General features: G+C 34.5%; 1 protein-coding gene across 1 annotated transcript in view; it reads right to left on the reverse strand.

The window, feature by feature from the left end:
- LOC136036810 (retinal guanylyl cyclase 1-like) overlaps positions 1–11,439 on the reverse strand; it is a 77,805-nt gene extending 66,366 nt beyond the window's left edge. Inside the window, exons 1-4 of the mRNA XM_065719141.1 lie at positions 11,403–11,439; positions 8,088–8,237; positions 6,462–6,633; positions 2,781–2,921 (exon numbers count right to left, since the gene is read on the reverse strand). Of these exons, the coding sequence (XP_065575213.1) occupies positions 2,781–2,921; positions 6,462–6,633; positions 8,088–8,237; positions 11,403–11,439 (500 nt within the window). The remainder of the gene's footprint in view (positions 1–2,780; positions 2,922–6,461; positions 6,634–8,087; positions 8,238–11,402) is intronic.
- Positions 11,440–12,379: the final 940 nt, after the last annotated feature.

Here is a 12,379-nt window from a genome sequence, read left to right on the forward strand (position 1 = left end):
TGTTACGTAACATAAACCCACCAAAGCTTTGCAATGGCACGCGACTTTTAATTTAAAAGATTGCAATTCCCAATTCGATTAGTATTTGCAGTCACCATCAACAAAGCTCAAGGTCAATCGTTAGAAAAATGTGGTATAGGTCTTAATACTGATTGTTTTTCCCATGGACAATTCTACGTTGTATGTTCGAGGGTCGGTAAACCTGACAATCTATTTATATGCAGCGACAATTGGACAGCGAAGAATGTTGTATATTCGCAAGTTTTACGCAGTTAATTTGTATTGTATCTATCTATCTATTTATCTATATAAAAACGAGTTGTGTGTATGCATGTTTGTTTGTTTGTAAAAAGAGCGTTTGCATATGAAAACGAGTTGTGTGTATGCATGTTTGTTTGTTGGTAAAAAGAGCGTTTGCATATGACTTCATTATAAGTACATAAGGCTTTTTATATGCACAGACAATGGGAAAGCCAAGAATGTTGTATATTCGCAAGTTTTACGTAGTTCAAAACACATATATAAATCTATCTATATTCATAGGTGGTACACAGGGACACAACTACAATGGCGCGTAACTAATATGGCGCGTAACGACTTACGCGCGCGGGGGGGGGCTTAGGGGGTTGGCACGAAGCGCCACCCCAACAGCAAGTTATATATATATATATATATATATATATATATATATATATATATATATATATATATATATATATATATATATATATATATATATATATATATATATATATATATATATATATATTTATATATGTTTTTGATTTTCAAAGGTATGGTAGGCATTGCTAATGTTATCCATGTCAAATCCAAAACCTAATAATGATAACTATCAGTTTCAATTTGTTTGGATCGTTTTACCTGACCTTATCCATGCCAAAATCCAAAACCTAATAATCATCACTTATCATCATGAATCATGAAATAATGATCATGAAATACATATCGCCGAACCTTTGTTTTTTTAACAAAGATATGGTAGGCATTGATGAGCTTACGCCTGTCAAATCCCTAACCCAATCATTATCATCATCATGTCCAATTGTGACACGTTTCAATTTTCGCTGTCCACGTTGATTTTCACTGACTTGCTCACATGCTCGGTGTCGCTTGTCTTCTAACCGTGTGTGCGTCATTTACATTTTTGACGCGCCGCTGCTGTTCTTCTAACCACGTGTTTGTTTCATATTCATTTTAATTTTAGACTCAATTTTTTGGTGTCACATGTCTTATAATTGCATGCATCTTTGCTCTCCATTTCTTTTTTGAAAAGCTCTAATTGCCGTTTTCACATATCTTCTAACCCCTTGCATCTTCGTTCTTCATTTTTATTTTTCACACGTTTTTAGATTTTGATTACTGAAGACAATTTAGCCATGGCTTTTGCTTTAGCTGCCCGTATTTGTGTTGTCGCAATTGGTTGTCCAGGTTGTCCATTTTCCCATCTTTTCACGTTTGATAATTCAGGTGCTGGTTTACAAAAATGATCTCTATAGTAACTGCAACTGCAAATCTTCGTTGTTTGGGCCTTCCAACAGGCATTATATTACGTAAATAATTGATAGCGTTGGAAACTCAACAATCTTATTCATGCTATACATGACATCATGTAAGAAAATATTTATATTATGTCATAAGAAATGATTATATGATGTACTAACATAGTAAATGACCTCATTTTCAAAAACAAAATCAAGGCTCTTAGTGAATTTTCTCAGACTTCTGACCTATCTAGATTTGTTTTTTTATGCGAGAGTATCCCAAGATACCAATTTCCCGAGAAAATATGGAGCCATTTTCGAGAAAAAACAACATAAATACATGCACACACAATTATTACTCACTTACAAAGATAGTATATATTGATGGACTATGTAACGTATTGGGACCAAATGGACCACTGGTAAACTCAATGGACAATTTAGACAAAATTGTAGTTTGGTGCAAAAAATGGCAGAAAACATCATTTTCACGTGGCACTATATTTTTGCCATTTAAAAAGGACATTGAAAAATTTAATTTCCGTTCCACCGAGCCCTCTTCCAACCTTCTTGGATCATTGTTTCTCTACGATCACTCCTGTAAAAAAACAACGAATAAACACACATCCTTGATCTTTCTTCTGGGGAATAATACAAATTTCCACATTTAACAGATAAGAGCGTGAAACCTCAACATTACGGTTCTCTGTTATGCTAAATCTAATGGGGTGATTTTCATTAAGATCACTTCCCTTTTGGAGGGTGTTTTTTCCCTGTTTAGAAAATCAAGCAAATTTTCTGAGGCGCATAGTTTTTCATGACTAGGTTTAAACTTATTACATTTTAAGTACAGTATTTGGAATCATTTAATGCATTTAAGTATTTTAAGAATTTCGGAGCATAAAAAGCCAATTTGTTTGATATATTAATTGTTATCAAATTTCCTTTTTTCAAAGTTTTGGTTAATATTACCCCGAGCTGTTTGATGGAATGATACACCTACCTTGAAAATAAAACATAAGTTTTTTCATCCAATTTTAGACATTATATAACTTGTTAGGCAGCTTGGATCTTCTAAGTAGGAAGTAACAATCAAGTCTACAAAGATGTGTACAAGGGAGGGAGGAGGTGTCTTAAATTGAAAAAAAGCTTTTGTGACCGAAAACTATTTTAAAATAAAGAATATGCCACTAATTCACATCTTTGGTACTCGGAGGAGGGGAAGCGCAACCCCTCTGTGCGTGTCCATATTAGTTGGCACATATCAATTTCCCTTACCTTGGTAACATTCTATTGAGCAGCTGTTCGGTCTTCTTTCTTTCTTGTTCTAATTGATCTGTTCGGTCTCGTACAAGGTCTTCCAAATTATTTGAGTATTTTTCAAGCATTTCAAACATTGTGTCTACTATATTCACTTTCCTGAAATGAAAAAATAAATTTAAAAGGTAATTTGCATGAACATTATATACCAATATTTCTACAAAGCCTATATTTTCAAACATCTTAGGTGACTGAAGTTCGCTTTACCCCATACTAATGCAGCTACTCTAGCTGCCTTCAATTAAGGGCTAACGGGTCATGAAACGGAGGTCTGCACCGCTGGTATTGACTGTCAGATGCAACGTCCTTTCTTTGCTATCCTACTTACAACTTTCAAAATAAAAAGAAATCTCTGCTGGTCAACACATCTGAAAGCCATCTTAGCTTTATTTGTCTGAAAGGTCCCCAATCATCAAGAGAAACAAGGACTCCTAGTGCTGATAGTTCAACACTATCAACACTGCGGCACCGAGGCAACACTACGGGCCACTACTTGAGAGAGAAACAAAAATATTAGGGTTAACACTTTGTTTTATCACAACCTCAGAGAAAGGTGGAAAACGACCTATTGACTATATCAAACAGTTCGTGGTAAAGAAATGTAAGTAAGGAGAGCCCAGTGTCAATAGTTACAAAAACTAAAAAAAAGGTATTTTTCTATTAGTGGATATTTCAAAAGAATTGGCTTTTTATGCTGATTTCAAATATATAGATTTCAATAGGTTTGGTCCTATCCATCAAAGGTTACGAGACTGAAAGATTTGCTGGATTTTTGAAAAAAGAGAAAAACACCCCCCAAAAATCATATAATCTTAATGAAAATCACACCATCAGATTCAGTGTAAAAGAGAAGTCTACTGTAGAGGTTTCAAGCTTCTATATATATAAAAATGTTGAATTTTCTATTTTTTTGCCAGATCGCAGGTGCGTGTTTATTTGTTTGTTTATTTGTTGTTGTTTTTTTTCAGGGTTAATCATATCGATCCAGTTGTCATAGAATATCGGGAAAGGGTTTATTTGAATAGAAATTAAAATCTCTTGCGCCATTTTTAAGAGATCGAAAGATTTGAGGGTAACTAAGCCATTTCTCACGTCTTTTCCCAAAAATCTTCCGGTCAAAATTTTGAGATAGTCATTTGGTTCTGTGGAGTTGTCTGGCCAAATAACTGTGCCTTGGGAGATGTCATGACCTCCACAGACCCTGTGGAAAGGTATTTAAGTTGTGAAATTTACCCGTTGTTTACGCGTAGTATTTGTTATTTGGAAGTAAGCATAAATATTATTTGGGAGAGTGGGCGAATTGTCTGCTGGTGGGATTTTCAGGGGGTGAATTTTCAGAGGAAATTTCATGTTGGGGAAATATGCCAGAATTCCTATACGAAATTCTTCTTATATCTTGCTTTCTCTTTGTAAATTCAATTTTACGCGTGGAGATGTTCAGGGTAAGTAGAATAAATTTCCACCAGGATTGAACTGTCTAGAGAATACATCCATGGGGAGGAGGGATTTTATATGGAGGGGTTGCCAGTTTTTATGGCATTATTTAAAATCGATCAGAAATGAAATAAAAAAACAAGTTTTTTCAGCGGAAAGTAAGGAGCAACATTAAAATTTAGCAAGAACAGTAATTATAACGTATATGAGAAAGGTTGCTCCTCCTCAACACCTCGCTCTTTCTACTAAATTTTGAATTTCATCCCAATTATTTATGGACGACCCTTGAAACAATATGTTCGTTTAATTAGAACAATAAGACATGTTTTTTTCTAAAGCTCTAAAAACCTTTAGCGTAAAGATCGAGGTGTTGAGGAAGTGCAGGCAATTAAAAAAAATAACTACTACTGCTGATCAATCATCACATCACAGCACAGAGCATGTCTGTTTTTGGTTATATTTGGATCAGGGGTTTGCCACTCTTCAAGACAAAAAAGAACAACTACTACTACTAACAGCTCATCGTATCACAAACCGAGGCATCACAGCGGAGAACCATATCAGCTTCTTCGCAAAATTTGCCTCAAGGGCCAAAACTCCTTGAAAAAAACTAGCCCTGCTGACTGCATAGTCTATTGTAACCTGAGGTGACACAGAGGGGAACCATGTCAGCTTATTGGTTATATTTGCCTCAAAGATTTACCCTTCCACGAGAGACAAAAAGAAGTACCAGCACTGGCAGCTCACCATTTCACAACTTCACAACTTGAGGCAACAAAGTGAATAACTTTATCAGCTTGTTGGCTTTATTTGCCTCAAGGGTAGCTAATTTTTTTTATAGAAAATAACTACCACTACTGATAGCTCATCACATCATAACCTAAGGCAACAAGGGAGAACCATGTCAGCTTTCTGACATATTTAATTCAAAGGTAGCCGCTCTCGTGTGAACAAAGCACCTTTACTAATGACAATCCATTACATCAGCACCTGAGGCAACATAGTAGAGAGTATTTTAGTTTCTTGGCTATATTTATCTTGAGGGTTGAAATTCCCGACAGAAATCCCATGGGGGGAGGGGGGTTAAAAAGCCCCACAATAGCGTAAACAGCTGATATACGTAGGTTAACAGAATATATCCATTTGATAAGCTGGTGATTTAACTTTTTCTAGCATTAGTTTTCATCATACACAGTAATTTTCATTTTGTAGCATATTCCATTACCAGACTACAAGCTCTATTGCGTAAATAACTTTGGGCTTGTTGTTTTTTGGGAGAATGTATTTGAAACCTGATAGAGAGTAAATAAAAAGCTCAAATTTTAAACAATCCTTTAGTTAAAACTTTAAAATTATTTAAAATTAAGAACATTTAAAATTATTCTTCTGTGGTATATCTACTACTATGAATTTATTGGAATTAGCTTTATTTTATTAATGTTGCAATTATGTTTGCACAATACAGAATATCATTTTATACAAAATAGTCTGTAACAGCCAAATAGCAAAAGAAGAACCGTTCGTATGCTTGTTCTATTCTAAACTTTAGATCCCGGTGCAAAGATTCAAATATAGTGTTTAGCTTTTGAAAATAATATATTTTGTGAACGATTTAGCGGCAGGCAAAGTGACTTAACGCCCTTAAGTTTCGATCATGTAGGAAATAATTTCTTGGGCTACACTGCTTTTCCATTTACAAAATATTGAAGAGTGAAAAACGGGTTTAATCGAAATAAAGCAGTGGAATAAAAGCACAAAATAACACTAAAACCTTAAATATTAGAAAAATATTAATATTTTGGCTTCAAACCCGGGAGCCCTTTTCAAAAGACAAAGAAAAAATTTAAGGAAAACGAAAAAAAAATCAAAGAAAAGCAGTCCAAAAAACGCAAATTAACGCACAAGAGAGACATAAGAAACCGTAAACAACCCTGCAATAAACAAATAAATATAACTCACATTTTAAACACTTCCTGTTGAAAATAGGAATGAAACCTTTTAATTGACAGTGAAACAAATATAAAATTTTTAAGTGGATATTTCGGACACATATACGTAAATTTACATAATGTGAATTTAGTCAATAAATATATTGTTTTTGACTAAATTTTCATTATAAAAATTTCCGGGCTATACATGGTATTTTGTTTTACCTGTTGCTCTTTTAAAAGGCGACCTACTAAAAACTCAAATATATATTCTTACTTTCCATGACCCAGCCTTTTGAAGGTCTCAAAGATTTCATTTATTTCTGGACGAGATTCCGGTTGTTCTGCCCAGGACTGGCGCATGGTGTTGATAACCTCAGGAGGTGCAGCACCTTTTGACACGGAGGGACGTATTAGCGGCGGCGGCTTTTTCAACTTTTGGATTATCTCTAGAAATATAAACTCTGGTAAGGAACATAGATGAATTTCTTTTTTTCTATAAAAATACTACAAAACAGAATTGTGCATAAGTCTGGTGAGAAAACGAGATATCATGAAATTAAAATTCTTTTTCTTTTTCATCAGTGAGCAAGATCCTCGTAGCTTAGCCTTTGGGAAACAATTAATGTTTTTTTGAAATGCTATGTCTCTTTAATAAAGATTTTTCCAGAAATAACATGTTTTAAATTAATTCAGAGCTGATTTAATTGCCTCTAAAAATACAAAAAAATTCAACTACAACACAATATAGTAAGGCTCCACGACCAGGAAGGAACAGGGAAGAAAAAAAAATACAAGAAAAAAATATATAAACAAAATCAGGAATCCGGTTGCCCACCTCAACAATCTCCAAAATCACAAGCTAGGAAGGGGAATAGCGCATGATTCCATCAGCTCAATTAAATATAAAAAAAAAATATACAGAGCCATGCAATGCTGTATACCCATACACAATCCTACCAGGTGGCACAATCGCCCGCAAGCATTTATGCAGTGAAACCAAATGACTGTTTTTGGTCTACGGTTCATCTTTTATCGTTTTGAAAGAAGCTAATTACATCATTTATAAAGAATAAGGAACGGATCATGGCGATGGTCAAGATCTCCACTATATATATATATATATATATATATATATATATATATATATATATATATATATATATATATATATGCGGAATTTATACTATATTGGAAATAGTTATGCGTATTACTATGTATACTGCAGAAAAAACTTCCAAGAAGTCCCATCCTTCGGATTGATGACACCAATTGGGAGGAGGAGGAGGAAGGACACAATTTATTACTTTCCATATATTTTTTTTTTTTTCGAAAATCTCAGACATACCAATTCTATATTTAAAAAGTACCTTTTTCTGTGTTTTCATCAAATGAAAATAACCTATTCCCCTACATTTTCATGAATTGGGGACACTGCACGGAACCAATTGAAAAAAAAATGTCAACTGGGATCCCAAAATTAGGAAATTACTGCCATAGTTTTAAATCTCAAAGAGCTGCGACACCAGTAACAAATACCCATTTTTTAGTAAGAACACAGTGAAAACTAGGGCTAGTTGCCTGTTTATCGACGTGGAAACAACGTTCATTTCAGTCTTAAATTAATGACAAATTAAGGACTTATATAAAAAGAGCCTAGACTTTTCTTTAACTGTTTCGTCGAACTATTAGAACTGATGAACAATTCTATTAATAACCCAATCAAAATTAACAATCATTATATTTCCTCTAATAGCCTTCTAGAGCAAAATTGCTGTATAGAGATATCTTATTAATGTGAAAAAAGCGTTCATTTTGGCCCATTAAATTAGAATAACAAGTAAGAATTTAGGTGAAAAAAATCTAAACAATTTCTTTTCTACTAAAAATAGTGTTTTGTTACCTTCTGGTCTTTGAGTCAACATTCCATAAGCCTGCTCTCTTGTAACAACTTCTTGAAAAATAATACCTAAACTATAGATGTCACCAGATTGCGTGCCTTCTAGCCTCAAAGATTCGTTGCGCAGTAATTCTGGAGCAGTCCAGAGCAAATCTAAAAAATTTAAAGAATTATTAATATCTTATACTTCATTAAATTTTAATTCGTTAAATTATAAAAGAGATATATTTTTTAAAAGAATTAATATTTAAGCGTCGTCGTGGCAAGTTTCCAGGGATGTATTTCAAGATAAAAAAAAATTGGACGGGATTAATAAAACAAAAGCAGAAACAGGCAAATAGTAATGAACTTAATGAAAATAAGGGAGCCTTCACGATGGATTCTGTAGTGACTGTATTGTGGATTCCATGACGCCCATAGAGGTAAACCTGGAGCCACTCGCCCTTCATGACATTATTACGTGCACCTGGGTAATGTGCAATGAAAAAGCGCACTGGTAAAAGCTTAATATACCTACGTCATGGGGAATGCTTTCTGAGAGATCTCTTTGACCTTTTCGGTTCCGGTTGCTTCCAGAGATTTGCTTCCGCTGTTTCATTGACAAAAATAAGAGCAATAAACTATATGTAATTAGTTTATTAGGTATAAATTTTGTTTATTTTTATTCATGTCTTTTAGTTTTACTGCTGATGATGAACACTCTATATGTGTTCGAAATATCCAGTTAAATAATTTTATATCTATTCACTGTCAATTAAAAGGTTTCATCCCTATTATGAACTGTTTTTCTTTCGTCATGGAAAGGCAGAAAGGCAGTGTGGTCTTCGAAGTTATCTACTGAGAGAGGCAGGTGCATGTTACTTAACAGGGAATGTTTTCAAAACGAACCATGTGTTAATTACATAATATGGCTTCTTTACTTCAGGATTTCATTGATTTTTGTGTAATATGGTTTGCTTGTTACATAATAGAGAGTGTTTTTTCTTAAAAAACCTACGAAGGGCAGGTTTTGTTTACTTTAGGATTTCTTTGGATGTTATAATTAAGAGCCTACTAGGGATAGGAAAAAACCATCAGGAGCTCCCTCAAGTAAGGGCATGGTCCTAATTCTGCACCACCCAATATTTCCATGCTTTACCTTCATTTTGTGTCAGCAAACACGGGATTTTTGCCACCATTTTCTATGAGTAGAACCGCTAGAGAGACTAGATCAATTGATTTTCCTAGGAGTAAAGGCTTTTTGGTAAACATAGGGTGTGCCGCTATTTCCCGGAAACAGAAAAGTCACATCATCTGATATTCTTCTTGTGGCAACCGAGTCATTTTGTTTTCTGCCTGGGGGGGGGATATAAAAAAGGGTACTAGAATGGAATTCCCATCAATCATGCATGAGATTCCGACCATTATGGATTTAAAAAATAGATATGTTTCAAAGAGACACCAACACGTAAGCCTCTTTCTATATATCCCCTCCCCTACCAAAACAAGATGGGCATACTGAAATTTGAGATCATATAACTCCCTATATAAGATACAGAAGTAAAAGCTTAACCCCCCACCCCTCACAAAATTTTTTAGTGGAGGTACAATAACCTTATTTTTATCAATAGATGCATGTCCCCATAACAAAGCACAGCATCCTTTCAAAGCAAATAATGTATCTTTTTTGTTTTTTATCTTTAATAATTTGTATTAATGTTTTTAATTGCAATTTATGATCAAATCGCAATTCTTTTTGGTTATTAAAGTGTAGTCTGAATCTTGAAGACTTGGGATTAAGATTTTCAAATTTGCAAGATACCAATAATTTTTGTTGGTTAATAATATTAGCGTATTTTTGCCTAAGCTAATGAAGTAAAATATATCATTGGTCAACTACTCCCCATAAGAGAGACGTAAATAACGACGAAGACCACACTGCCTTTCCATCACAAACCCCAAAAACAAGAAGAACAATAGGGAATTTCTCAAGACAATGGGAAACAAGTTAAGATGAATATTTTTTAAATCATTTTCTTTCATTTCAATGAATTATGTTGTTTCATCACAAATTATTTATCAGTCCTGGTTGAACTTCGCTAGGGTAAGGATGCTGGGACTGTTTTGAAAAACTGTTCATTTTAGTTTTATTGATTTTATCCTCTTGTAAGTTCTTTTTTCTTATTTGTATTGCTGAGGACGGCCCTTGGACACAGGGCCGAAATATTCATTCTAATTTGTTTCTCACTGTCTTGAGAAATTCCCTATTGTTCTTCTTGTTTTTGGTACTTACTATATTATAGAAAGAATAAAAATGCAAAAAAATATTTACGGTCTTTAATATTCGCTAACTCAAATTTTTCCTAAAAATCTAATTTTTTGGCTTACCCCTTTAAGAAAGTCCCTTTAAACCCTGTTAAAGTTTAAATTCGCTTTAAAACAATGAGGTTAGTTCTGAAGGCTAAGAAAAAATGAGATATATTTTAACCATGTTTCCTTTTTATGAAAATTAATTTCCATAAATGATTAAATAAGATGTATTTTTCTCTACGCATGGAAAACTAAAATTTCATTTCTTTTCAAGAAACATTCAGAACAATCCCCTCCTTTGGCAAAGAAGCTGAGAATTTTCGAAAACGGTGAAAATGCAGCCCCATTGCTGAGCCAGAATGCCAGCCCATCGAGATATGCGCCTGCCAACCAAGGCGAAAGTTCAACCACATCTGTCCTAGAAAGCCAAGAGACGGGGGCTTCTGTGCCTCTAGATTGCAAAAATGTGGAGCCTTCACTCCCAACTATGCAAGGCAAAATCGATAATACCAACCCTACGTAAGTAAATTTTTGATATTCTTTCATAACGCTTATTTATTTTCAGTATGGGAAAATAATTAGGACATTGAAAGAGCACTTGTTCACTACCTCTCGGAGGAGGATTTAATGGTATTCTCCTATCCTAAAAATAATCTTTTCTTTTCAGCCTAACTAACAAATTTTTATGAGAGGTAAACTTATCAGACTATCAAAACATTGATGATATCTCCCATCTTTAAAAAGTAACGCATTTCTTTTAGTTTACTGTACGGGTCCTTTTCGATGGTTTTGAGGGAAGGTACTGTCGACCTCGTGAGAGAGAAATAGCTAAAATAAGACATTATTTTCAGCCTAATTGAGGGCCGTGCTTCTATAGTTCTGAAGCTTTTGAGGAGCCACTGGTCCTCAGACTAATAAAATACTCTTTTCACAGCTTAAAGTCATAAATGCTTTAAAAAAGTAAGATTTTTTATTTTTTCAGACCGCCAATGAGATTTACTAGCATAAATTGACAATATGTTCACTGACCTGCTCGGAGCCCGAATAATGAGCACAACCTCCTCATCTTTAAGTTTTTTAGGACTATTTTGAACATTATAATGCCTGAAACGTAAGGTTGGCGGACTCTACTCACATTTATAGAATAATTTCCGATATTTAACTCTTAGGTGGTAGTGTAGGGGCTATCGACATGAAGAGTCTTTTGGGGGTCCATTTATGGTATATTCTCTGATCATTAAGCCTATAGTTGGTGGTCTGGTTTCAACAAATCCGAAGGCTCACTTTACCCTCTCAATAAATTTTCGGACTAATATTGTATTCTCAGATTCTTTCACAGGATAAAATCGAAAGTGTTTGAATGAGCTAATAAGCTCCTTTTTGTTTCACATACCAACAACACAAGGGGCCTGGACCCTCTATGAGTACATTGATTTATTACTGGAGTTGGAACAGGCCCCGGGGAATAGTGAATGTGACAGAGGGTCTAAAATGCGGGGGTGACCCGATTATTGTAGCTCCCCCTATGTTTGATTTAAGTGTGTTAGCGTGGGATATTGGCCTCATTAAGGACTATGAATGGATTGGTTAACTGCCACCTATCAAGGTTGAGGAAGTGCCCGACTCACAAAGTAACTGTGATGAGGAGAGAATAGGACAAAGTGGAAGAGGTTCACCCCCTGTTTTACCTGAATTTTATCTTGCTGATAGCGCTTTGGGCATTTTTTATGTTTTTAGAGCTGAGTTTGGGAACTCCTTCAATATTCTTACAAGTGGTAGCATCCTTATGAATCTGGTTGACATTCTTGGTTTGCCGCTGAAGATATTTATAATGCCTATTTATTTTTATGTGACATTAATTTCCCTTGTCTCTGATCCTCTCTATGATGATTTGAGTAAAACAAGCAATTTTTGGACAGAACTCTCTCCCGCTAACAAATTCGAGCGGAGGTTTGAAGTTGCTCTTGTTAATTGTATTCTTAAAAATACATACGATATCCTGAGAA

The sequence above is a fragment of the Artemia franciscana genome, chromosome 16, assembly GCF_032884065.1.
Source record: "Artemia franciscana chromosome 16, ASM3288406v1, whole genome shotgun sequence".
NCBI lineage: Eukaryota > Metazoa > Arthropoda > Branchiopoda > Anostraca > Artemiidae > Artemia > Artemia franciscana.